At 44.6% G+C, this 24,794-nt stretch overlaps 1 protein-coding gene across 1 annotated transcript; it reads left to right on the top strand.

The window, feature by feature from the left end:
- The first annotated feature begins 3,078 nt into the window (after positions 1–3,078).
- On the top strand, positions 3,079–22,994 carry RPAIN (RPA interacting protein). The gene is made up of 7 exons (XM_069757485.1): positions 3,079–3,622; positions 3,690–3,866; positions 5,010–5,064; positions 9,339–9,447; positions 9,522–9,585; positions 21,093–21,233; positions 22,882–22,994. Exons 1-7 carry the CDS (start codon positions 3,497–3,499, stop codon positions 22,909–22,911), a joined length of 702 nt encoding a protein of 233 aa, XP_069613586.1. The 5' UTR covers positions 3,079–3,496; the 3' UTR covers positions 22,912–22,994.
- Positions 22,995–24,794: the final 1,800 nt, after the last annotated feature.

Genomic DNA, 24,794 nt, shown 5'->3' with positions numbered 1-24,794 from the left:
TGACTTGCGAGAAATACGCAGCGCTGTTAGAGAGAAAAGCCGGTAATTCAGTGCGGTGTACAGTAAAATCACACTGACAGCTTACAATAGAATAGGTAGAATAAATGTGTACACATAGAATAGGTATATATATATATATATATATATATATATATATATATATATATGTCAGTGAGACACATATATGTATATATATTAATATTTCTTCCAGCGCTATACAGCTTGAAAGCCGGTAATTCAATTACCGGCTTTTTCTTTCTCCTTCCTAAAACCCGACATGATTTGAGACATGGTTTACATACAGTAAACCATGTCTTCTCTCCATTTTTTTTGCAGATTCCACACTACTAATGTCAGTAGTGTGTATCTGCTAAATTTGGCCGTTCTAGCTCTTAAAATAAAGGGTTAAATGGCGGAAAAAATTGGCGTGGGCTCCCGCGCAATTTTCTCCGCCAGAGTAGTAAAGCCAGTGACTGAGGGCAGATATTAATAGCCTGGAGAGGGTCCATGGTTATTGGCCCCCCCTGGCTAAAAACACCTGCCCCCAGCCACCCCAGAAAAGGCACATCTGTAAGATGCGCCTATTCTGGCACTTGGCCACTCTCTTCCCATTCCCGTGTAGCGGTGGAATATGGGGTAATGAAGGGTTAATGCCACCTTGCTATTGTAAGGTGACATTAAGCCTAATTAATAATGGAGAGGCGTCAATTATGACACCTATCCATTATTAATCCAATTGAATGAAAGGGTTAAATAAAACACAAACACATTATTTAAAATTATTTTAATGAAATAAAAACAATGGTTGTTGGGGTATTTTATTCTACGCCCAATCCAGTCACTGAAGACCCTTGTTCTGTGAAAGAAAAAACATAATAAACCAACAATATACTTACCCTCCGCAGATCTGTAACGTCCAACGATGTAAATCCTTCTGAAGGGGTTAAAACATTTTGCAGCAAGGAGCTTTGCTAATGCAGGCTGCTCCTCGCTGCAAAACCCCGGGGAATGAGGCTAAATATAGATCAATGAGCTATATTTAGCTTCATTTGCGGTGAGGCGCCCTCTGCTGGCTGTTCATAGATCGTGGGAACTTACCTAGAAGGCTCCCAGGCTTTCTAGGAAATTTCCCACGATCTATGAACATCCAGCAGAGGGCGCCTCACCGCAAATGAAGCTAAATATAGCTCATTGACGCCTCTCCATTATTAATTTGGCTTAATGTCACCTTACAATATCAAGGTGACATTAACCCTTCATTACCCCATATCCCACCGCTACACGGGAATGGGAAGAGAGTGGCCAAGTGCCAGAATAGGCGCATCTTACAGATGTGCCTTTTCTGGGGTGGCTGGGGGCAGATATTTTTAGCCAGGGGGGGGGCCAATAACCATGGACCCTCTCCAGGCTATTAATATCTGCCCTCAGTCACTGGCTTTACTACTCTGGCGGAGAAAATTGCGCGGGAGCCCACGCCAATTTTTTCCGCCATTTAACCCTTTATTTTAAGAGCTAGAATGTCTCAAATCATGTCGGGTTTTAGGAAGGAGAAAGAAAAAGCCGGTAATTGAATTACCGGCTTTCAAGCTGTATAGCGCTGGAATAAATATTAATATATATACATATATGTGTCTACTGACATATATATATATATATAGACAGTATATATATATATATATTTTCTTTTCTTTTTGGGACACATGGATCACTTCTATAGCGGTATGTTGGTTTGGCAAGCCTGCGAGAAAACCACGCAGTACGGATGCCATACGGATTACATACGGAGGATGCCATGCGCAAAAAACGCTGACACACCCTGCCTACGGAGGAGCTACGGACCACTATTTTCGGGACTTTTCAGCGTATTACGGCCGTAATATACGGACCGTATTGTTTTACGCTGTGTGTGACGCCGGCCATAAAGGGACCGTGGTCAGAAGCGTAAAAATTGGCCCGGTCATTAACATGCAAACCACCCTTGGGGGTAAAGGGATTAAAATTGCATCAACAGCACATAAAAATAGCCAAAATAAAATCAGCATGTTCTTACAAAACCGTGCTGAAAACCACAACAAGCAGCTTTTACATGTGGATTTTTCAGCCAGAAAAAAATCCATTTCTCATCGGTTTCTGCAGTTTCTGGAGTAATTTGGTGTTTTTTAGTGGCTTTAGTATTTGTGCCTTCTTGACAATGATCATACGCAGCAGTTTTTTTGCTGTGTTTTTTATGCCATTTTATGCTGCTGTTTACAGTACCAGAACAGATGTTTTTTTTACCTGACTTGTTTTGAGAACTGCAGCTTTTTAAAAAAATCTGCAGTGTCAATTCTTTCAGCGTTTTTTTCACCCATAGAAAGAATTGAGAAAGCGGGGGAAAAAAAGCCGAAAAAAAACAATCACATTTTTTAAGCATTTTGATTGAAAAGAAAAAAAACTGACTTTATTAAATATGTACTGTAGACAAAGCACAAGAACAAAACCTAACCGCTAAGTCATCTGGGTAATTTTGCAATGCATCACTGGGAACGGAAACTGGCGGCAGCATCGCGCGCATCGGCACAGCCTCAGTGGACGACGGAGGATGAGTATATAACTATTTTTTATTTTTAACAGGGATATGGTGCCCACACTGCTATATACTGCGTAGGCTGTGTTATATACTACATGGGCTGTGTTATATATTATGTGGCTGTGTTATATACTATGTGGCTGTGCTATATACCACGTGGCTGTGCTATATACTACGTGGCTGGCTGTGCTATATACCACGTGGCTGTCTGTGTTATATACTACATGGCTGCTACATACTATGTGGGCTGTTATATACTACGTGGCTGTGCTATATACAACGTGGCTGTCTGTGTACTACTGTACGTGGCTGTTATATACTACGTGGCTGTGCTATATACTACGTGGCTGTCTGTGTTATATACTACTGTACGTGGCTGTTATATACTACGTGGCTGTGCTATATACAACGTGGCTGTCTGTGTACTACTGTACGTGGCTGTTATATACTACGTGGCTGTGCTATATACTACGTGGCTGTCTGTGTTATATACTACTGTACGTGGCTGTTATATACTACGTGGCTGTGCTATATACTACGTGGCTGTCTGTGTTATATACTACTGTACGTGGCTGTTATATACTACGTGGCTGTGCTATATACTACGTGGCTGTCTGTGTTATATACTACTGTACGTGGCTGTTATATACTACGTGGCTGTGCTATATACTACGTGGCTGTCTGTGTTATATACTACTGTACGTGGCTGTTATATACTACGTGGCTGTGCTATATACTACGTGGCTGTGCTAAGCGCGACGTACATACATACATACATATTCTAGAATACCCAATGCGTTAGAATCGGGCCACCAGCTAGTTAATAATAAGCAACAGGCCTTCATTATAAGCGGAGTACTGAAACTACAAGTACCGGCATGCAGTGCGGCTCGAGCGCCGCTGTCATCACGCGGGGCGGGTATTTAAATGTCAGTCATTGGCGCGTTACCGCAGCCGCTGCCCGGACGGGGAAGTGCAGTGATGGAGGCAGCAATGAAGCATCGCGCCCTGTACAAGGGAACGACCCCGCCATGGAAGGAGACGTACAGGAAGGTAAGGGCGCTGCGGCCGGCGGGGCGCTGCCTCTGTGCTCCGCTCACCACGTGACCTGTCCTCCTAGAGATGTGTGGAGAGGCTGAAGAGTAACCGCTCCCGGCTGCTGGACCGGCTTCGCCAGGCTGGAGATCGGGTCGGTGCGGGTGTCGGAGGCTCCTTCCTCGTGCAGGAGGTGATGGAGGAGGAATGGCAGGCCATGCACCGTGTACCAGCTCTGTGGCGGAAGGCTTCCCTTTCCCAGGTAAGCTGCCCATTACTATATACATGGTGCTATATACATGGCCTATTCCTTGTACAGGACACACCGGTGCCAGTCCTGCCTGTCACATCATGCTGGATGCGCAGCGCTTCCCATTAAAAAAAAAGTTCTAATAAGTTAGTTGACTTGCTTGATTCTCAGAACGCCATAGAAGTGTGTGACCCCCGAAAAACCCAACTCTGCACCTTGTTATGAATGTAGAGGTTCGCGTTCATAACCTCTGTGCTGCTCATTGCTTTTGGGACTACTGGAAGTATCCGAGTGCTCTAGTCAGCAGTCCCATAGACAATGAATGGTGCAGAAGCTGAGCATGTGGCCCACTCTATTTGGGACTGGCATGCTGAGCCCCTAGCGCGCTGATGGTTGGCCAATCCACAAGTGGTGTCTGGTGTGCGTGGACACAAGACTAATAACTTGTGGATTGACCAACCATCAGCGCCCTAGGGATTCGAAGCTCAGGGTAGTAGATCCCCCAAAGATAGGGCTCAGCATGCCAGTCCCAAATAGTGGGTCACATGCTCAGCTTCTGCACCGTTCATTGTCTATGGGACTGCTGACTAGAGCGAGCACACACTATTCATAACAAGGCTGCAGACTTGGGTTTTTCATGGGTCTCACACTTCTATGGAGTACTGAGACGAATCAGGCAAGTCGGCTAACTTATTAGAATTTTTTGTGGCAAGAACTACTGCAGACGGGTAGGTCAAATGTCTGAGCTGGGAATACCTTTCTGTAACTTGCACTGTGGGTCAGTCTTTGGCCTTAGCCCCCTTAAAGGAAGTATCTGTGTCCATAGGCCAGCCTGTGGCTGCTGCTACCAATCACTGGGCGCAGCGGCTCAGACATCTTGACTACGTGAGCTGAAATCCAGTTGTCGCCCAGTACAGGAGTAGCCGCTGGTAATCTCTCAGCAATACTTGGCGCACGCCGCAGCGCTCTTTTGGCGTTGCATCTTGTGGCCTTCGTGTGTCTGCTGATTAGCCATAGGTTTGGTAAATTCTCTTTAAGCTCTTATTGTCAGCATGATCCAGATACAATGGCCGTGCTGCGTAGTAGTTGGTTCTTCACATTTGACTCTGTGTTGCTGTTCCCTGAGCTGATAACTCCTGCTGTGACCCATTACAGGACCCCGAAGAGCTGGTTACTCTAGAAGAAATCAAACAAGAGCTCCTCTTAGAAGGTAAATCTGATCTATTGCCCAATCCCCTCTAGCGTCACTATGACACAGGTGCCTGCCGGGGTCTAGCAGTCTCCATACCTGGATCCATTGGGCGCTCCTGACAGGCGGGGTGCAGTGACCAAGTGGCTGCTGTACTACAAGGAGCAGCAAGTCTGGTGGTGAGAAGGCAACACTTGTAACTAATCACTGCGGGGAGTGGTAGTACATGATTTACACAGATGACTTATGGAGCGGGCTCTGAGCCTGAGCCTGCTCCGCACATCGCTCTGCTACATGGCAAGCATTTATCAGCTGTTAACTGTTTAATTGCTTGTTAATCTCTGATGGCAGTGAATAAACGGAACACGCTATGGGAGCCACTGTGGCAGTGGCCTGCTGAAGGCTTTCTGTAGCTGCCATCTTGGTAGTCTTGTGAAGCTGAGCATCATGTGGTTTTTCACTGTATCGGCCCTTATCCTTAATATTGGTAAAAAGGACATGGTCTGTGGGGGGGAAACAAAACCTGGGCATGTGAACAGCACCATAGATTATAATGGGTATGAGTGGTGAAAAAACAAATGTAGTATGGCCATCTGAATGAGGCTTAAGGGGGCGGGTACCTTCCAGAGAATCTTGGCCTATAGGTGCAGTGTCTTTTGCCTATGTAGCAGTCTTTGGCGCTGCTTCCAGTGTCGGTATTGACTACGGCATGGCAGGCACTCTGTGATAGAACAGGAGGGATGTTCAGTCTTCACGGGTAATGCCATGGAGATCACTCGCTGGTTATATGTTGTGGAATAATAATAAAAAAATAAAAAATAATAAAAATAATTTCTAGATCTGATATTGCTAGATATAAATAAGTTCCAGTGATAGAAAACCGATGTTTAAACTCCCATGTGCATAAAATACTTTGACATGGCAGTCTCCAAGGCCCAAATTAATTGATTTGTCTCCTATTTACAAGATCTTCTGAAAGGAATAGGACTTTAGTCAGGATGAATAAACTCTTTACATTAGTGCACCCCGAGAACAAACGTTGCCTCTCCTGGAATGGTAATGTGATGTTGGATCTACATTTTTCACCGCCCTTGGAATTTTTTATATTTTTTTTTCAGTACAATGTATGGTAGCATGAATGGTGTCATTCAAAACTACAACATGTCCTGCAAAAATCCCATGCCAAAATGTGGCTGTTGCCAGGAAAATAAACATTATGGCCTTGTCAGGCTGCATAATTTTACAACCTTAACAGGCTGCATAGGTACAATTGTACCTTCACATATACCTCCACTGTGGGAAGACTTTACTTGGTTTCAGAAACTAAAGTTCATTCAGCTACAAATGTTATGCTGATATCTATTGTTCAGTGTTGTTACTGGTCACTTATGTTGCTGTCAATTAAGTTAATTCAAACTGGGAGTGGCTTCTACTTGTCTTCCTGCCTCCCTCCTCTCATTAGCCATTTTGCTGTTCATCTCATTGCTGTGAGCACACATTTCTAGGCTTGTGAAGTCTTCAATTTCTTGGAAACGAAGGTAGGAAAGTCTCACAGCATCTAACAGCCAGTTATACCTTTATTCTCATTATGTGGGGACAGAACAGTCAAATTGTCTTTCAGCCTGGACTTGGCTTACATATATTTTGTATGAAACTTATCACTATAGGTATAATTTTTATACGAAAAATGGATAATAATTAGTATCTACATATTGTTTTACGATGTTTTATTTATATTCAGCACAAAATACGAAGCCAAAATTCATCTAGCAAGTCATCATGAGTGATAGTAATGCTGGATCTAGTTTCCGCCATAATCCAAGAAAACGTGTTTGCAGGTTAGTATAATTTTGTGAAAAGCCAATAATGTAGTATTTCGGAAAATTATTTATTTTACATTTTTTCATATTTACAGATTTACGTCTGACGAAATAATGCGAATGCTAGAAGAATCTGATTCTGAGCATGAGGATGAACCATATGTTCCATCTGATGATGAAAACTATGTACCACAAGTGGATGTTACTGAAGAAGATTCAGACATTGAACAAGAAATGGTCATAGAGCATGAAAATGAATACGAATCAGACGAAAGTGTTGAGGATGATTCTGTGCCTCAAAGTGCAGGCGACATTTGGACTGCTAAGGATGAAACTCAATGGTGCAGTAATCCACTGCCAAATGCACAAACAAAATCTCGTAATGTCCTACGACAAAGAGGTGGCCCTGCAGCAATCAGCAACCTATATACAGCAAAAGAGCTATTCAAGTCCATCATGACTCCCGAGATGTGTGACATCATATTACGGGAAACGAATCGAAAGGCCAAGAGAGTTTGTGATGCTTACAACAACGAACTGGTACAACGTTTTCCTGATTCTTCCAAACGGCCACCACAAAAAACATTCAAGCAATTTACTGAAACTGAACTTCATGCATTTTTGGGCATACTGATTGCTGCTGGTGTGCACAGAGCCAACAAAGAGAATCTGGAGGAAATGTGGAATGTTGCTGCTCTGCCTCTTATACGTGCAGCCATGTCTCGTGACCGCTTCAAGATGATACTCAGATTTATCAGGTTTGACAACGAAAATACACGTGCAGAACGTGTGCAAACAGATAAAGCTGCACCAATACGGGACATCTGGACAATGCTGAACAGTAATCTGGAGAGAGCCTACAAGCCATATCATTGTATCACCGTCGACTAGCAATTATTTCCATTTAGAGGTCATACTAAATTTACCCAGTATATACCTTCAAAACCAGCTAAATATGGCATAAAGATTTTCTGGGCTTGTGACTCATCAAATGCCTACCCTTTACAAGGTCAGCTCTACACTGGGAAACCAACTGATGGTCCTCGACAAGTAAACATTGGAGAACGAACAGTATTGGACCTAGTGAGCTCGTATAAAGGCTCTGGAAGAAATGTCACCACCGATAACTTCTTTACAACCATGGAACTAGCTAAGGTATTGAACTCCTGGAACATGACACTAGTTGGTACAGTGAGAAAAAACAAAAGGTTCCTACCTAACAACATGCAGCCTGCCAAAGAAAGGCCTGTATACTCGACAAATTTTGCCTACAATCATGATGCAACAGTCTGTTCATATGTACCAAAGAAGAACAAATCAGTCGTGCTTCTATCATCTATGCACATGACGGGAGAAGTTGAAGAGACACTAGCAGCCAAGCCAGAGATAATAAAATACTACAACATAACAAAAGGTGGCGTTGATGTTATGGATAAAATGTTGGGAGAGTACACTGTGAAACGACGAACATCACGTTGGACTTTGGCATTTTTCTACAATATGATTGATGTCAGTGGGTTAGCATCCTACATCATCTACAGAGAACACAATCCAAGCTTCAGGGCAAAGGATCAACGAAGAAAGTTCCTGAAAGATCTCGCAAATCAGCTGTGTATGATTGCAATTGAAGATCATAGTACAAACAAAATGATAATGAGAAACCATTTTCTTCGAGGTGCAGTAGAAATGGTGCTTGGACGATGCATTGTGGTAGCATCGCAGCCAGCAGCTGGCCCCAAAATACCTCATGGTAGTCGTGGACCCTCCCCTGTTGTTGGTAGTTGCTATGTCTGCAGAGACCTGAGGCGAAAACAACGCAAGACTAGAAAGTCTTGTGTGGTTTGTGTGAAACCCATTTGCGATGAACACTCTGTAGCAAAGCCAACATGCATTACTTGCAAAGAAAATCAATAAAAAAAAGTTTCTTACATTTTCTTTTATAATGTAAATGAACAGTTTTTTACTTGTTTATAATAGTTAAATAGCATTATCATTAAAAAAAATTTATGCTTTTTCCCTTGCATTATCTTCATTCAAAATATATGAGGTACATTTGTACCTATGCAGCTTGTTATGGATGCAAAAAGATCTCGACCCCTTATCTCGGAAGCGGGTGGAGATATTTTATTGAAATTTGGCCAATATATTCTGGACCAAAAATGTAGAGATGTCACGAAATTTCAGCCCTCTACGTCTTTTCAAAAAAAAGTTATTGCAATTTTAAAACGGAATAGTTACAATTGTACCTATTCAGCCGGATAAGGGTTAAGACTGAAAGTTAAAAAAAAAAAAAAAATTCTCCAGGTCTTTAGGTGGTGGAAGGGTTTGTTAACCTTAGAGACAATGTTCTTCTACTTGAATGCAAAAGTCTTCTCCAATGACTATTCTACACTGGCCAGTTCTGCATTTGTCCTGAGTGATCTGTTTCACCCTATAATTTCTGCATCTTATCCTTAAAGTCCTCCTTCCTTACAGAGCAAGCGATGGTGGAAGAAATTGAAAGCATTGTTCAGTTTGAAAGCGACTGTCTGGATTCTGTAGTTGGCTTGAGTAGAAATGAAGTGGTGTGCCCTGTCTGTAATAGGTAGGCCTCTAGTCCTGAAGGGAAGCCACAGATCTGACATCTATGCTTTGTTCACGATCTACTTGTCTTTACAGGAATTATCTAACGATCACAAGCTGCTTCGTCATGTGTCGGTGTGGAGTGTACATCAACTGTAAAGTAAGTCTAGTGTAGATTTATAATTTTTATTTTTTGTACAAATCTTTAGACCCTTTAACGTTGGGTCATTGTCTTGTCTCCAACAAGCCAGTATGATCCTGGAGATGAGATGCTATTGTGTCAATTGTAGCTGGGATAACATGGCAGCTTTAACGAGGCTGAAGTTGGCTTATTTGTCAGTTTCTTATTCGGCTATTTTTTCTTTTCTGTTTTTTTATAGGTTTAGCAAAAAATAAGCATCACAATAAGACAATGCAGTGAGGTGCCCTGATGTGAATACACTTAAACAGCTACAAAAACCATAAAACTGGCACAAAAATGGGCATCAAAGAGCGCTGAAGAAAGGGTTAAATGCCTTTGGGCCACTGATCTGACACTTAAAATACACAGATGGTGATGCCCTGCATCAAACCCAGGTCCTTCCAGCCTGGCCCAAATGGGTTCTGTTTTCTCTAGTCACCTTCCACGACGGCATATGGAGGTTGTCTCTTTGCCCTAATGGGGAACAGGAAACACAGAGAGGTTTAAAAGGACCTCCCACCTGCCAGTGTCTTTCCTGTTCCCCATGGGACAGGGAGAGGTCTCCAGGTGCTGTTGTGGCCGGCGACTGCAGTACCTTTGTGCAGGCTCTGCCTGTTGTAGCCGGGCAGCTGATGGTCGCGCTCCGCCTCCTCCCCTGCTGCTCCCGTCGTCCTGCTATGCAGGTGCCTCAGGGACCCCCTCCCGGCCTTCCCGCGCCCCCACGAGGGCAAAGCAGGCCTGGGATCCCTCGCCGGGCTCCTCCATGAGCTGCTCGGCGTTCTCCCCCTCCATTGCCGGCTCGGCGTTCCGGATGTGACGTCGGCGGTCTCGCGCGTCACTTCCGGTCCTTCGTTCTCCTGGAAGCCGCTTCTTCCGGGTTCGCCGGCCGGCGTGTCGGACTGATGGCGTCCCCTCACATGGATCCCGGAGGGGGAACTGTTGATTGCTGGAGGCAGGTGCGGACAGCGTTCTTAAACCCTGCTGAACCACCACTGAGGTAAGACTATTTTTCCCAGTATGGATGGTTCCTTGTGCCCTGCATCTGCGGAGCCCAGCGCTACCCCTGCTACAGTAAGTGTTTTGCAGGGATAGGATCCGGGAGGTAGTACCTATAGGGGGTTTAATGTCCTCACTCCCCTCTCCCTTGTCATTTCAGGGAGAGAAGTCTGCCCCTAAAGCCGCTATTAAAAAGAAGTGCCCAGTCTGTTCTACTAAATTCCCTCTTAACTGGGACAAAAGACTCTGCCAGCCATGTACTGACAAGATTGTAAAAGCTGAGCAACCATCTCTGCTGGATGAAATTCGCTCCTTAGTAAAACAGGAGGTGCAATCTTCGTTAGCAGCTTTTACTACTCCTCCACCTCCGCCACCACATTCCCCAGCTAAAAAGAGAAAAATTCAGGTGGTCGAATCGGACTCTGATTCAGACCTCTCCCATACTTCATCTGTGGGCTGGGAAGATCCTGTATCACCTAAAGCTGAGGTCAGGAAATACCTCTTTTCCTCAGATTACATTGAGGATCTAGTATCTGCTGTCCGTAATACTATGGGCCTAGAAGAGGAATATGAACCACAGTCGGTACAGGATCAGATGTTTGGTGGACTCAGATCGGAGAAGAGAGTGGGGTTCCCGGTGCACGCTAACATCGTTAGTATGATTAATCAGGAATGGGAACAGCCTGAGAAACGCCTCACTACCCCTGCAGAAATGAAGCATAGATTTCCTCTAGAGGGTGAAGTAATCAAATTGGACATTCCAAAGGTTGATGTGCAGGTGGCTAGAGTCGCCAAAAGAACAGCACTCCCTTTTGAGGATTCTTCACAATTAAAGGATCCTATGGACAGAAAGATTGAAAGTCTCCTAAAAAAATCTTGGGAAACTTCTACGTCTATCCTTAAGGCCAATGTCGCTTCCACTTGTGTTGCCAGGGCCCTCTCCTGCTGGTTGGAGAAATTAGTCTCATATATCTCAGGGTACCCCGAGAGGTGAGTTATTAGATTCACTTCCCATCCTGCATAGAGCCTCTGGGTTTCTGGCTGACGCTTCTCTAGAATCTGTTAGAGTGGCTGCCAGATCTCTCGTACTCTCCAACTCTGCTAGAAGAGCCCTCTGGCTTAAAATATGGAGCGGTGATATCACCTCAAAGGCCAAGTTGTGTGCTATACCCTTTAACCCCTTCCCGACCCATGACGCCTCAGAAGGCGTCATGAAAGTCGGTGCCAATCCGACCCATGACGCCTATGTGGCGTCATGGAAAGATCGCGTCCCTGCAGATCGGGTGAAAGGGTTAACTCCCATTTCACCCGATCTGCAGGGACAGGGGGAGTGGTAGTTTAGCCCAGGGGGGGTGGCTTCACCCCCTCGTGGCTACGATCGCTCTGATTGGCTGTTGAAAGTGAAACAGCCAATCAGAGCGATTTGTAATATTTCACCTATTATAACGGGTGAAATATTACAATCCAGCCATGGCCGATGCTGAAATATCATCGGCCATGGCTGGAAATACTAGTGTGCCCCCACCCCACCCCATTGATCGCCCCCCCCCCGGCCCCCCGATCTGGCCGGTACACTGCTCCGGCTCCCCTCCGTCCAGTGCTCCGCTCCCCCCCCCCCCGTGCTCTTGTCCGCTCCCCCCCGTGCTCCAATCACCCCCCCGTGCTCCAATCACCCCCCCCCCTGCACTCCGATCCACCCCCCCCCCGTGCTCCATTCCAGCCCCCCCGTGCTCCGTTCCACGCCCCCCGTGCTCCGTTCCACCCCTCCTGTGCTCCGATCCCCCCCACCCCATCATACTTACCGATCCAGCCGGGTCCCGTCCGTCTTCTCCCTGGGCGCCGCCATCTTCCAAAATGGCGGGCGCATGCGCAGTGCGCCCGCCGAATCGGCCGGCAGATTCGTTCCAAAGTGCATTTTGATCACTGAGATAGATTATATCTCAGTGATCAAAATAAAAAAAATAATAAATGACCCCCCCCCTTTGTCACCCCCATAGGTAGGGACAATAAAAAAATAAAGAGATTTTTTTTTCCACTAATGTTAGAATAGGGGTAGGGTTAGGGCTAGGGTTAGGGTTTCGGTATGTGCACACGTATTCTGGTCCTCTGCGGATTTTTCCGCTGCGGGTTTGATAAATCCGCAGTGCTAAACCGCTGCGGATTTATGGCGGATTTACCGCGTTTTTTTCTGCGCATTTCACTGCGGTTTTACAACTGTGATTTTCTATTGGAGCAGTTGTAAAACCGCTGCAGAATCCGCACAAAGAAGCGACATGCTGCGGAATGTAAACCGCTGCGTTTCCGTGCAGTTTTTCCGCAGCATGTGTACAGCGATTTTTGTTTCCCGTAGGCTTACATTGAACTGTAAACTCATGGCAAACTGCTGCGGATCTGCAGCGTTTTCCGCAGTGTGTGCACATACCTTTAGAATTAGGCTATGTGTACACGGTGCGGATTTGGCTGCGGATTCGCAGCAGTGTTCCATCAGGTTTACAGTACCATGTAAACATATGAAAAACCAAATCCGCTGTGCCCATGGTGTGGAAAATACCGCACGCAAACGCTGCGTTGTATTTTCCGCAGCATGTCAATTCTTTGTGCGGATTCCGCAGCGTTTTACACCTGTTCCTCAATAGGAATCCGCAGGTGAAATCCGCACAAAAAACACTGGAAATCCGCGGAAAATCCGCAGGTAAAACGCAGTGCCTTTTACCCGCGGATTTTTCAAAAATGGTGCGGAAATATCTCACACGAATCCGCAACGTGGGCACATAGCCTTAGGGTTAGGGTTGGAATTAGGGTTGTGGTTAGGGGTGTGATTAGGGTTATGGCTACAGTTGGGATTAGGGTTAGGGGTGTGGGGGGGTTAGTGTTGGAGGTAGAATTGAGGGGTTACCACTGTTTAGGCACATCAGGGGTCTCCAAACGCAACATGGCGCCACCATTGATTCCAGCCAATCTCGTATTCAGAAAGTCAAATGGTGCTCCCTCACTTCCGAGCCCTGACGTGTGCCCAAACAGTGGTTTACCCCCACATATGGGGTACCAGCATACTCAGGATAAACTGCGCAACAATTACTGGGGTCCGGTTTCTCCTGTTACCCTTGTGAATCTAAAAAAATGCTTGCTAAAACATAATTTTTGAGGAAAGAAAAATGATTTTTTATTTTCACGGCTCTGCGTTGTAAACGTCTGTGAAGCACTTGGGGGTTCAAAGTGCTCACCACATATCTAGATAAGTTCCTTTCGGGGTCTAGTTTCCAAAATGGGGTCACTTGTGGGGGGTTTCTACTGTTTAGGCACATCAGGGGCTCTGCAAACGCAACGTGACGCCCGCAGAGCATTCCATCAAAGTCTGCATTTCAAAACGTCCCTACTTCACTTCCGAGCCTCGGCATGTGCCCAAACAGTAGTTTACCCCCACATGGGGTATCAACGTACTCAGGAGAAACTGGACAACAACTTTTGGGGTCCAGTTTCTCCTATTATCCTTGGCAAAATAGGAAATTCCAGGCTAAAAAATCATTTTTGAGGAAAGAAAAATTATTTTTTATTTTCATGGCTCTGCGTTATAAACTTCTGTGAAGCACCTGTGGGTTTAAAGTGCTCAATATGCATCTAGATAAGTTCCTTGGGGGGTCTAGTTTCCAAAATGGGGTCACTTGTGGGGGAGCTCCAATGTTTAGGCACACAGGGGCTCTCCAAACGCGAAATGGTGTCCGCTAACAATTGGAGCTAATTTTCCATTCAAAAAGTCAAATGGCGCGCCTTTCCTTCCGAGCCCTGCCGAGTGCCCAAACAGTGGTTTACCCCCACATATGAGGTATCGACGTACTCGGGAGAAATTGCCCAACAAATTTTATGATCCATTTTATCCTACTGCCCATGTGAAAATGAAAAAATTGAGGCGAAAAGAATTTTTTTGTGAAAAAAAAGTACTTTTTCATTTTTACAGATCAATTTGTGAAGCACCTGAGGGTTTAAAGTGCTCACTAGGCATCTAAATAAGTTCCTTGGGGGGTCTAGTTTCCAAAATGGGGTCACTTGTGGGGGAGCGCCAATGTTTAGGCACACGGGGGCTCTCCAAACGTGACATGGTGTCCGCTAAAGAGTGGAGCCAATTTTTGATTCAAAAAGTCAAATGGCGCTCCTTCCCTTCCAAGCCCTGCCGTGCGCCCAAACAGTGGTTTACCCCCACATATGAGGTATCAGCGTACTCAGGACAAATTGGACAACAACTTTCGTGGTTCAGTTTCTCCTTTTACCATTGGGAAAATAAAAAAATTGTTGCTAAAAGATAATTTTTGTGACTAAAAAGTTAAATGTTCATTTTTTCCTTCCATGTTGCTTCTGCTGCTGTGAAGCACCTGAAGGGTTAATAAACTTCTTGAATGTGGTTTTGAGTACCTTGAGGGGTGCAGTTTTTAGAATGGTGTCACTTTTGGGTATTTTCCGCCATATATACCCCTCAAACTGACTTCAAATGTGAGGTGGTCCCTAAAAAAAAAATGGTTTTGTAAATTTCGTTGTAAAAATGACAAATCGCTGGTCAAATTTTAACCCTTATAACTTCCTAACAAAAAAAAATTTTGTTTCCAAAATTGTGCTGATGTAAAGTAAACATGTGGGAAATGTTATTTATTAACTATTTTGTGTCACATCTCTGGTTTAACAGAATAAAAATTCAAAATGTGAAAATTGCGAAATTTTCAAAATTTTCGCCAAATTTCCGTTTTTATCACAAATAAACGCAGAATTTATTGACCTAAATTTACCACTAACATGAAGCCCAATATGTCACGAAAAAACAATCTCAGAACCGCTAGGATCCGTTGAAGTGTTCCTGAGTTATTACCTCATAAAGGGACACTGGTCAGAATTGCAAAAAACGGCAAGGTCTTTAAGGTCAAAATAGGCTGGGTCATGAAGGGGTTAAGGGAGATTGTTTTCGGTCCGGCCTTAGACGATATTCTTGACAAGGCTACTGACAAGAAAAAGGCACTCCCGGAGCAAAAACAACCGAGTTACGCAAAAGGTAGAGGGAAAAATATTTTTGTCCCCCAGCAGCAGCAACAGTCCCAACAGGACAAGCAATGACTCCGACCCGGTAGGGGGGAGACTCTCGAAATATGTGGGTCAGTGGGAAAATATCACCAGTTCCCACTGGGTCCTCAATGTCATCAAGGAGGGCCTATTAATAGAGTTAATTTCTTCCCCCCCCCCCCCCCCCTCAGGGTCTAAAAATTACTACCCTTCCGACTTCAAGAGATCACAGTTTATTGACGTTAGGTCTCAGGGATCTTATGAAATCAAATGTGATCTCCCCAGTTCCACTTTTGGAACAGGGAAAAGGACATTATTCCCGGCTGTTCTTAGTACCCAAACCCTCAGGGGATGTAAGAATTATTATAAACCTAAAAGGTCTAAACCAACATGTGAAATATCGCAAGTTCAAGATGGAGTCTGTAAGATCTGCAATTCCTCTGATAGGACATCACTCCTTTATGGCAACCATCGACCTAAAGGATGCATATTTTCACATCCCTATCCACCCGAGACACAGAAAATACCTCAGGTTTGCGATACAGGGGAGTCATCGTGTGGAGCACTATCAGTTTGGAGTCCTTCCCTTCGGCATTTCCTCAGCACCAAGAGTATTCTCCAAAATCATGGCAGAAGCAGTGTCATTTATCCGGAGTCAAGGTGTCTGCATAGTGCCCTACCTGGACGATCTCCTGATAGTAGCCCCCACCGAGATGACCCTGATGTCCCATGTGTCAACCACCTTGGAGATATTGAAGTCTCTGGGTTGGATTCCAAATATGAAGAAATCACAGCTTCAACCCTCAAAAACCAGAAAGTTCTTGGGTGTGGTTCTGGACTCAGCAAAACAGATGTCCTTTCTCCCAGACGATCACAGGCTACCATTAGTAGCAAAAGTCAGAAGATTCAAGGAGACGAGATTTCCTACTCTTCGGGAGGGAATGTCTCTCTTAGGCTCCATGACAGCCTGCATACAATCAGTGGCTTGGGCTCAAGCTCACTCGAGAATTCTTCAAACCCACATTCTAGACAGATGGGATGGTCGTCCTGGCACTCTAATAAAAAGGATTCACACACCCGGTCGAGTGAAAGCATCCTTAACATGGTGGATGAATTCCACAAACCTCCTGAAAGGTGTAAGTTGGATTCAGCTTCCGCTAGTCACAATCAAGACGGATGCCAGCAGGAGGGGCTGGGAAGCCATAATAAATCATGTTCCTTACCAAGGTCTTTGGAACCAGTCAATCAGCAACAAATCGTCAAATTTCAGAGAACTCAAAGCTGTGGAAGAGGCCCTGTTGGCAGCAAGCCGTCAGATTTCTGGTCAACATGTCCAGATCTATTCAGACAATATGACCACGGTGGCTCATATCAAGCACCAGGGCAGTACAAAAATCCTCAGTCTGAAAAAGATCTCCGCTCGAATTTTTTATTGGGCCGAAAAACACTTGCTGTCCCTGACAGCAATTCACCTAAAAGGGACTGCAAATATTCAAGCAGATTACCTGAGTCGCCAGGACATTCATCCTGGCGAATGGAGCCTGGATCTTCAGACGTTCAATATGCTAGTTCAAAAGTGGGGTCTTCCAGAGGTCGACCTCTTTGCCTCTCACCAGAACGCAAAAGTCAAAACCTTCTTTTCCTTGAACCCAAGAGGCAATCCCAGAGGTCTGGATGCCCTAGTCCAAGATTGGCACTTCCAGCTTGCCTACGCATTTCCGCCAATCCCAATCCTGGCAAAGGTTCTAAGGAAGATACGATCAGAAGGGACTCCGACTATCTTGATAGCTCCTTTTTGGCCCAAGAGAAGTTGGTTCAACTTGGTCATCCAACTACAAGTGGATGGACCGGTAATATTACCTCAAAAGAACAATCTCCTCTCTCAGGGTCCTATTCTCCACGCATACCCTCAGAAATGGAACTTAGCAGCGTGGTTACTGAAGCCCACGTGTTGAAAGCAAAAAGTCTATCGGACCCCGTCATAGCTACTCTCCAAAAGTCGAGAAAGCCAGTAACCAACGCCATATACAACAAAATATGGAAAAAGTTTTCGTCTTTGTTTACCTAACCTTCCAGACCCTCTCAAGCCTAATATACCTAACATCTTAGATTTTTTACAAAAAGGCTTAGAAATGGGTCTTAGGCCCAGTACTCTCAAAGTCCAGGTCTCGGCACTTAGCTCCTTTTTTGATCAAGATCTAGCAGGTCATCGCTGGATCAAAAGATTCTTAACATCAGCAACTAGGATGAATCCTAGAAAACAGATAATAGTTCCCCCATGGGATCTTAATGTGGTGCTTCAAGGTCTTACAGGCCCGCCTTTTGAACCTTTGTCCTCCTGCTCTCTTCAAAATCTTGCCTATAAAACTGTTTTTGGTAGCCATAACTTCGGCTAGAAGAGTGGGTGAACTACAAGCCTTATCTATAAGAGCCGTATCTTCTAGTGAGAGATGACTCAATAGTACTTCGTCTAGATCCTTCTTTTCTTCCGAAGGTAGTCTCTGATTTTCATCGTTCCCAAGAGATTGTTCTACCAACCTTTTGCCATAATCCTGCAAATTCAGAAGAAAGAAGATTCAACACTCTGGACGTCCGACGTATTGTGCTGCAATACTTAGATCAGACCCGTGCTTTCAGAATCGATCATAACCTCTTTGTCCATCCCTCTGGGCAAAATAAGGGTAAAAAAGTAGCTAAAAGTACCATTGCTACATGGATCAAAAAGGCTATAACGGAAGCCTACCTTGCTCAAAACAAAATACCTCCAGTAGGGATCAAGGCCCAGTCAACAAGATCTACGTCAGTCTCCTGGGCAGAAAGAGCAGGTGCATCCCCAGAGCAGATCTGCAGGGCAGCAACGTGGTCTTCACTTCATACTTTCTCTAAACATTACAGATTAGATGTATTGTCCAATAAGGACTTGGTCTTCGGCCGTAAAGTTCTGCAGGCCGTTGTCCCTCCCTAGTGCCAAATTAGTTGGTATTCCTCCATATGCTGTCGTGGAAGGTGACTAGAGAAAATAGAATTATTCTTACCGTTAATTCGGTTTCTAGGAACCTTCCACGACGGCACTAATTTCCCACCCGATACATATTCCTGGACTAGTTCTGGGATTCAGAAGGTAAACCGGTGCTATGGTTTCAGTTGTAAGTCACTGGCAGGTGGGAGGTCCTTTTAAACCTCTCTGTGTTTCCTGTTCCCCATTAGGGCAAAGAGACAACCTCCATATGCCGTCGTGGAAGGTTCCTAGAAACCGAATTAACGGTAAGAATAATTCTATTTTTAAGGGGGTTAAAGGGAACCTGTCACTTTTTTTTATTTTTTTTTATTCACCCGCACTGTATGGAAATATCCTTGGTTCTGGCCCTTCTACCCACCCCAAATCGGCATGCTGTACGCATTCCATTCTGTGAATAGCATTGCTCGCGTACAGGTCCCATGCGTGCGCATGCGCAGTATGCTCTGATCAACTGCAGGCAAAGATGAAAAGAATTAGTACTCATGCTCCGGAAGTACTATGTCCCGGAACACAGCAAAAGACTTCAGCGACATGGTGCTTCCGGAGCATGCGCACTAATGCTTTTCGGCTTTGCCTGCAGTTTGCCTCCTGCGCAGTATGCTTTGACCAACTGCAGGCGCACGCACGGGACCTGTACGCGAACCACTCTATTCACAGAACTTAATGCGTACAGCACGCAAATTTGGGGTGGGGAGAGGGGTCAGATCCTCTGTCCGGTCCGATGGGCATTGGTTATTTCCATTCAGCGCGGAAGAAATGAAAGGTTCTTATGGGGGATTCATGGGGGTGGAGGGGTTCACAAGTAGTTGGGAATGTATAGCTCACACTCTATTAGATATTTTTAGTTGATAGGCAAAAAACCTGGTGACGGGTTCCCTTTAACCCCTTAAAAACAGAACCCATTTGGGCCAGGCTGGAGTGACCTGGGTTTGATGCAGGGCATCACTATTTGTGTATTGTATGTATCAGATCAGTGGCCCAAAGTCATTTAACTACTTAAACATACGTTACTTAGTCAAATGGCCAAAATTGACTATCTGCCCACTTTGATACCAGTTCTGTTGCCTGGAACCCATTTGGGCCAGGCTGGAGATAACTGGTTTTGATTTGGGGTGCCCTGTTCTATATGTCAGTAGTGAGATCAGTGGCCCAAAGGCATGTAACCCTTTCTTCAGCGCTCTTTGATGCCCATTTTTGTGCCAGTTTTATTTTTGTAGCTGTTTTTAAGTGTATTCACATCAGGGCACCTCACTGTATTGTTTTTTATTATTGTGATGCTTTATTTTTTGTTAAACCTATAAAGAGAAAATTGCCGAATAAGAAACCAACTTCAGCCTCGTGCAGCTTTAGTTGTGCTAGTGTTGACACCTAACAGGATTATACAGTTCATTAATTCCAGGGTGATGGCACCAATGTTTATTATTGACACACTACATGGGCAATCTCCATACGTGACTTGTATTAGGGTGGACCATTCTGCCATGCTATAAACAGCATGAATCATTCAGGTCTCTTCACTTTATGCACTCTGCTCCATTTCTCAAACATCCATGCATTAGACCTTCCAGATAGGTTCAAAGACTAACGACACCAGGACTCAACAATGCAGTATTGGGAGCGCTGAATCAAATACACTTCTTTAGACCCACGGCGTGCGGTATCCATGCAGTACTGGAGCGTGGTGCTCCGCATCAATAGCCATAACAGCACAGTAAAACTTTGCACAAGAAAGTAGAAAAATGCGGCACTCACCCAGGTTGCAAAGTGAATATCTTTAATCTGTCTTTAATCCATGTACAGACTTTTCACGGGTCCATGGACGCACTAATTGTGCGAAACTGCCGTCGTCCAGCTCACTCTCCCCGCACCCTCGTCGTCTCCGCTTGTCTTTTATGCAAAGTCTGTACATGGATTAAAGATATTCACTTCGCAACCTGGGTGAGTGCCGCATTTTTCTACTTTCTTGTGCAGACCTTCCAGATAGACCCGTCACTTAAGGCGCAGGATGGCGAGAAACCTGTTGCACTTGAGTAGCATCACTAACTGTCCAGTAAACCTGCTGCCATATGGTGTTTTTCCTTCCCATATAACCCCACCACTGACTGGCAGCTTGCTGAATACTTGGCAGTTGTCTGTGTACAGGACAGTGATGTGGGTGGGATTATAGAGATCAGGATTCAGATAACCAGTAGATCTGCAGTACAATAAATCGGAGGTTTCATCAAAACCACAGCATATACAGCACAGTAAGTGAAAAATCAGTATCTGCACCGCCACCCCTACATCATGCTGATCTCGGATGGCGCAGCAACAACCTGGTGCACATTCCCTTTAAGACCATAACGGAGTATGGCTTGTAGATGATAATGGAAAATGTGACCGTGACCTTAGCATTGGCTTGCCTATTAACTTGTAACTCTGATTTCAGTCTCGGGGTATGAACACTGAGAAACTACAAGCATTACTGGAGGCCAATGTATTGGCACATGCCAGCTGCTGCAGTGCACAACCAGTGTTTTCTGCTGGTTTTGGAGCCGAAGGCTTGCCCAGCATGTTCATGAGCTGTTCTGTGAGTAACTTCTGGCTGCTTATACAAACTGATACAGATTTTTAAAGGGGTGTTTTTTTTTTTTTTTGTTTTTTTTTTTTGTTTGTTTTGGGGGGGGGGGGGGGGAAGGTGGAATTTAATGTTTTCACATAGTACACTTTAATAGATTTAGCAATAAGACTACTTTAGTGTGTATAATATATACTGTGTAATGGCTGTCTGCATGTAGGGGATCAATAGTGCATGTCTATTATTAAAAATACATAACTTTATTATGAAAAATATTTATTCACCACAACATGGATTAAATGTTAAAACTGTGAAAGAAATGGCAAAGCTGTGGTTCTGATCCAATAAGGCATATTCTAATGCCATAGTGTTAAGCCATATCTTATAAAGACAAGAAGCAGACATACAAATGTTAAAAGAAAATACTAAAACTAATCCTAGTAAAGGTTAGCTGAATAAGAAGCCAGATAAATCAAACTTCGTGGTCAATACATCTCCATGACGTCAGATATTGCCAGGGGACCACACTGTGCCTGATGCTGTGAATCCCCATGTGTATTGCTACTCCATGGTAGCTTCATCAGGAGGTACTGTATTAATACAACATGTAATGTAGGTGTAACCTGACTGCACATACCACAGCTCCTGGTTAGGGGAGGACATGAGTACACAGGACCATGGGGATCACAGCTGATCATAGCATATCAGTCTATTGACCCTGCAATCACAATCAAAGTAGCATTTGTGTCAGTGCACTGTGCTCCAAACTTCTGAGAGCATCGATGCAGAGACTGATTGCAGGAATCTACAGTAATGGCACTGACATCCAAGTGCAGTCCGATGTTTCGTATGCAGCTGTACACATGTATTGGTGAGTGCAATCCCAGCATGCTGCAATTGTGTTCTCATGCCAGTTTGGAAAAAAAAAACACATCTGATGCCCCATAGAATAACACTGGTCTGAGTGCTAGGCCATATTTTATCACATAGTATAAGGGTACCGTCACACAGTGGCATTTTGATCGCTACGACGGCACGATTTGTGATGTTCCAGTGATATATCCGTGACGTTCCAGCGATCTCGCTGTGTCTGACACGCTCCTGCGATCAGGGACCCCGCTGAGAATCGTACGTCGTAGCAGATCGTTTGAAACTTTCTTTCGTCGTCTAATGTCCCGCTGTGGCGGCATGATCGCATGATGTAACAAAGGTGTGCACGATATTGTATACGATGTGCGCAGAGTAACCAACGGCTTCTACCTCGCACATACGTCATGAAATTATCGCTCCAGCGTCGTACATTGCAAAGTGTGACAGCAGTCTACGACGCTGGAGCAATATTGTTACGATGCTGGAGCGTCACGGATCGTGCCGTCGTAGCGATCAAAATGCCACTGTGACGGTACCCTAACACGGCTGAGTACTATCTTGTGATCGTAACATTACGTAAAACCTTTCCCTGCCTGTATAATTCCATGTACATCCTCCCCCCGCTCCAGGAGCTGTGGTATGATCAGACCATGTCCCTGCACAGTCAGACACGGCCATTACACAGTACACAGCAGGGGCACATTTATAAGATTCTCAAACACTTTTTTTTTTTTTTTTTTTTTTTGTTTCCCTCCCTAACACTACTTGTGTTTTTTTTGTCTTTACCTAGGTGTGTGATGCTGTAGCAATAATAATTTGAAAGGATTTTCTTCAGTGCTGTGGAAGAGCTTTTTATTTTTTGTATAAATTTTATATGAATAAAGATTTAATTTATCATTTTTACTCCCTTGCATATATAAATCCAAATACCTCACTCGCCCAATCAAAGGGGGGGGGGGGGTGTCTTCGTCTTTCTTGGCTTGCAAGGTCATACTACTATTCTAATTTCAAACTCTATCCTTGAGCTCTGTGGCCCCTCGTGTCTCGTAAAGCGGAGAAGGCCACCCATGTAAAGGTAAAAAGACAACATCATAATCAGTTTTTAGACAAAACCTTTGTTCTGAGGAAGCTAGTCACCCAGACCTAAAACAGACCTTAGTGCTTTCTAAAAGTGTTTTGGGAGGAAAAAAATAAAAAAATTTCCATTTCCTAGCCTGCCAATCATTACTTGGTATGGCTTTTTAAATTTTTAGGTCCAAAAGTTTCCTTCAGTCTGGAGATAGGGAGCAAGTAGTCAAACGCTTCATTACGGAAGTCTCTAGATCCTGTCTTCTGGTTATTGGTCCTGAACAGTGCTTGGTTACTGCAGGTAGGAGGATATTTCTGACAGCTGCTTGGACATGTGTAGCTAACTGCTGGATGTTTCACAGTACCCACACTAACATGTCTTTTTCCAGACAAATTCTATCTCTTACCAAAAAAGTGTGCCCATGCACAAGAGAACTAGTGGGGCCAAACATGACCAATGTGTCCCTCCAACTTAGTTTAAATGCACCTCCTGTGGTTAGTACATAAAATGGTGCCGAGTTGTCTCACCAGATTCGAGTCATGGGCTACATGGCGCACAGTAAAGGCCCCTTCACATTAAGCGACGCTGCAGGGATACCGACAACGATCCGGATCGCTGCAGCGTCGCTGTTTGGTCGCTGGAGAGCAGTCACACAGACAGCTCTCCAGCGACCAACGATGCCGGTAACCAGGGTAAACATCGGGTAACTAAGCGCAGGGCCGCGCTTAGTAACCCGATGTTTACCCTGGTTACCATCCTAAAAGTAAAAAAAAACAAACACTACATACTTGCCTACAGCTGTCTGTCCTCCAGCGCTGTGCTCTGCACTCCTCCTGTACTGGCTGTGTGAGCACAGCAGCCGGAAAGCAGAGCGGTGACGTCACCGCTCTGCTTTCCGGCTGACCGACGCTCACAGCCAGTATAGGAGACCTCTATGGTTACTGATGCAGGCCTGCTGTGAGCACCCCCCTGTGGTCAGCGCTCACAGCACACCTGCATTTCAGCTACATAGCAGCGATCTGCTGATCGCTGCTATGTAGCAGAGCTGATCAAGTGGTGCCAGCTTCTAGCCTCCCATGGAAGCTATTGAAGCATGGCACAAGTAAAAAAAAAGTTTTTAAAAATATGAAAAAAATATAAAAGTTTAAATCACTCCCCTTTCGCCCCATCCTAAATAAAACAATAAAAAAAATCAAACATACACATATTTGGTATCACCGTGTTCAGAATCGCCCGATCTATCAATTAAAAAAAAAAAAAGCATTAACCTGATCACTAAACGGCGTAGCAAGAAAAAAATCCAAAACGCCAGAATTACGTTTTTTTTTGGTCGCCGCGACATTGAATTAAAATGCAATAACGGGCGATCAAAAGAACGTATCTGCGCAAAAATGGTATCATTAAAAACATCAGCTCGGCACGCAAAAAATAAGCCCTCACCCGACCCCAGATCACGAAAAATGGAGACGCTATGGGTATCGGAAAATGGCACTTTTTTTTTATTTTTAGCAAAGTTTGGAATTTTTTTTTCACCACTTAGATAAAAAATAACCTAGTCATGTTAGGTGTCTATGAACTCGTAATGACCTAGAGAATCATAATGTCAAGTCAGTTTTAGCATTTAGTGAACCTAG

Source organism: Ranitomeya imitator, chromosome 3 (genome assembly GCF_032444005.1).
Source record: "Ranitomeya imitator isolate aRanImi1 chromosome 3, aRanImi1.pri, whole genome shotgun sequence".
Taxonomy (NCBI): Eukaryota; Metazoa; Chordata; class Amphibia; order Anura; family Dendrobatidae; genus Ranitomeya; species Ranitomeya imitator.
Note: the sequence above shows the minus strand (reverse complement) of the source record. Positions and strands in the feature narration are given on the sequence as shown.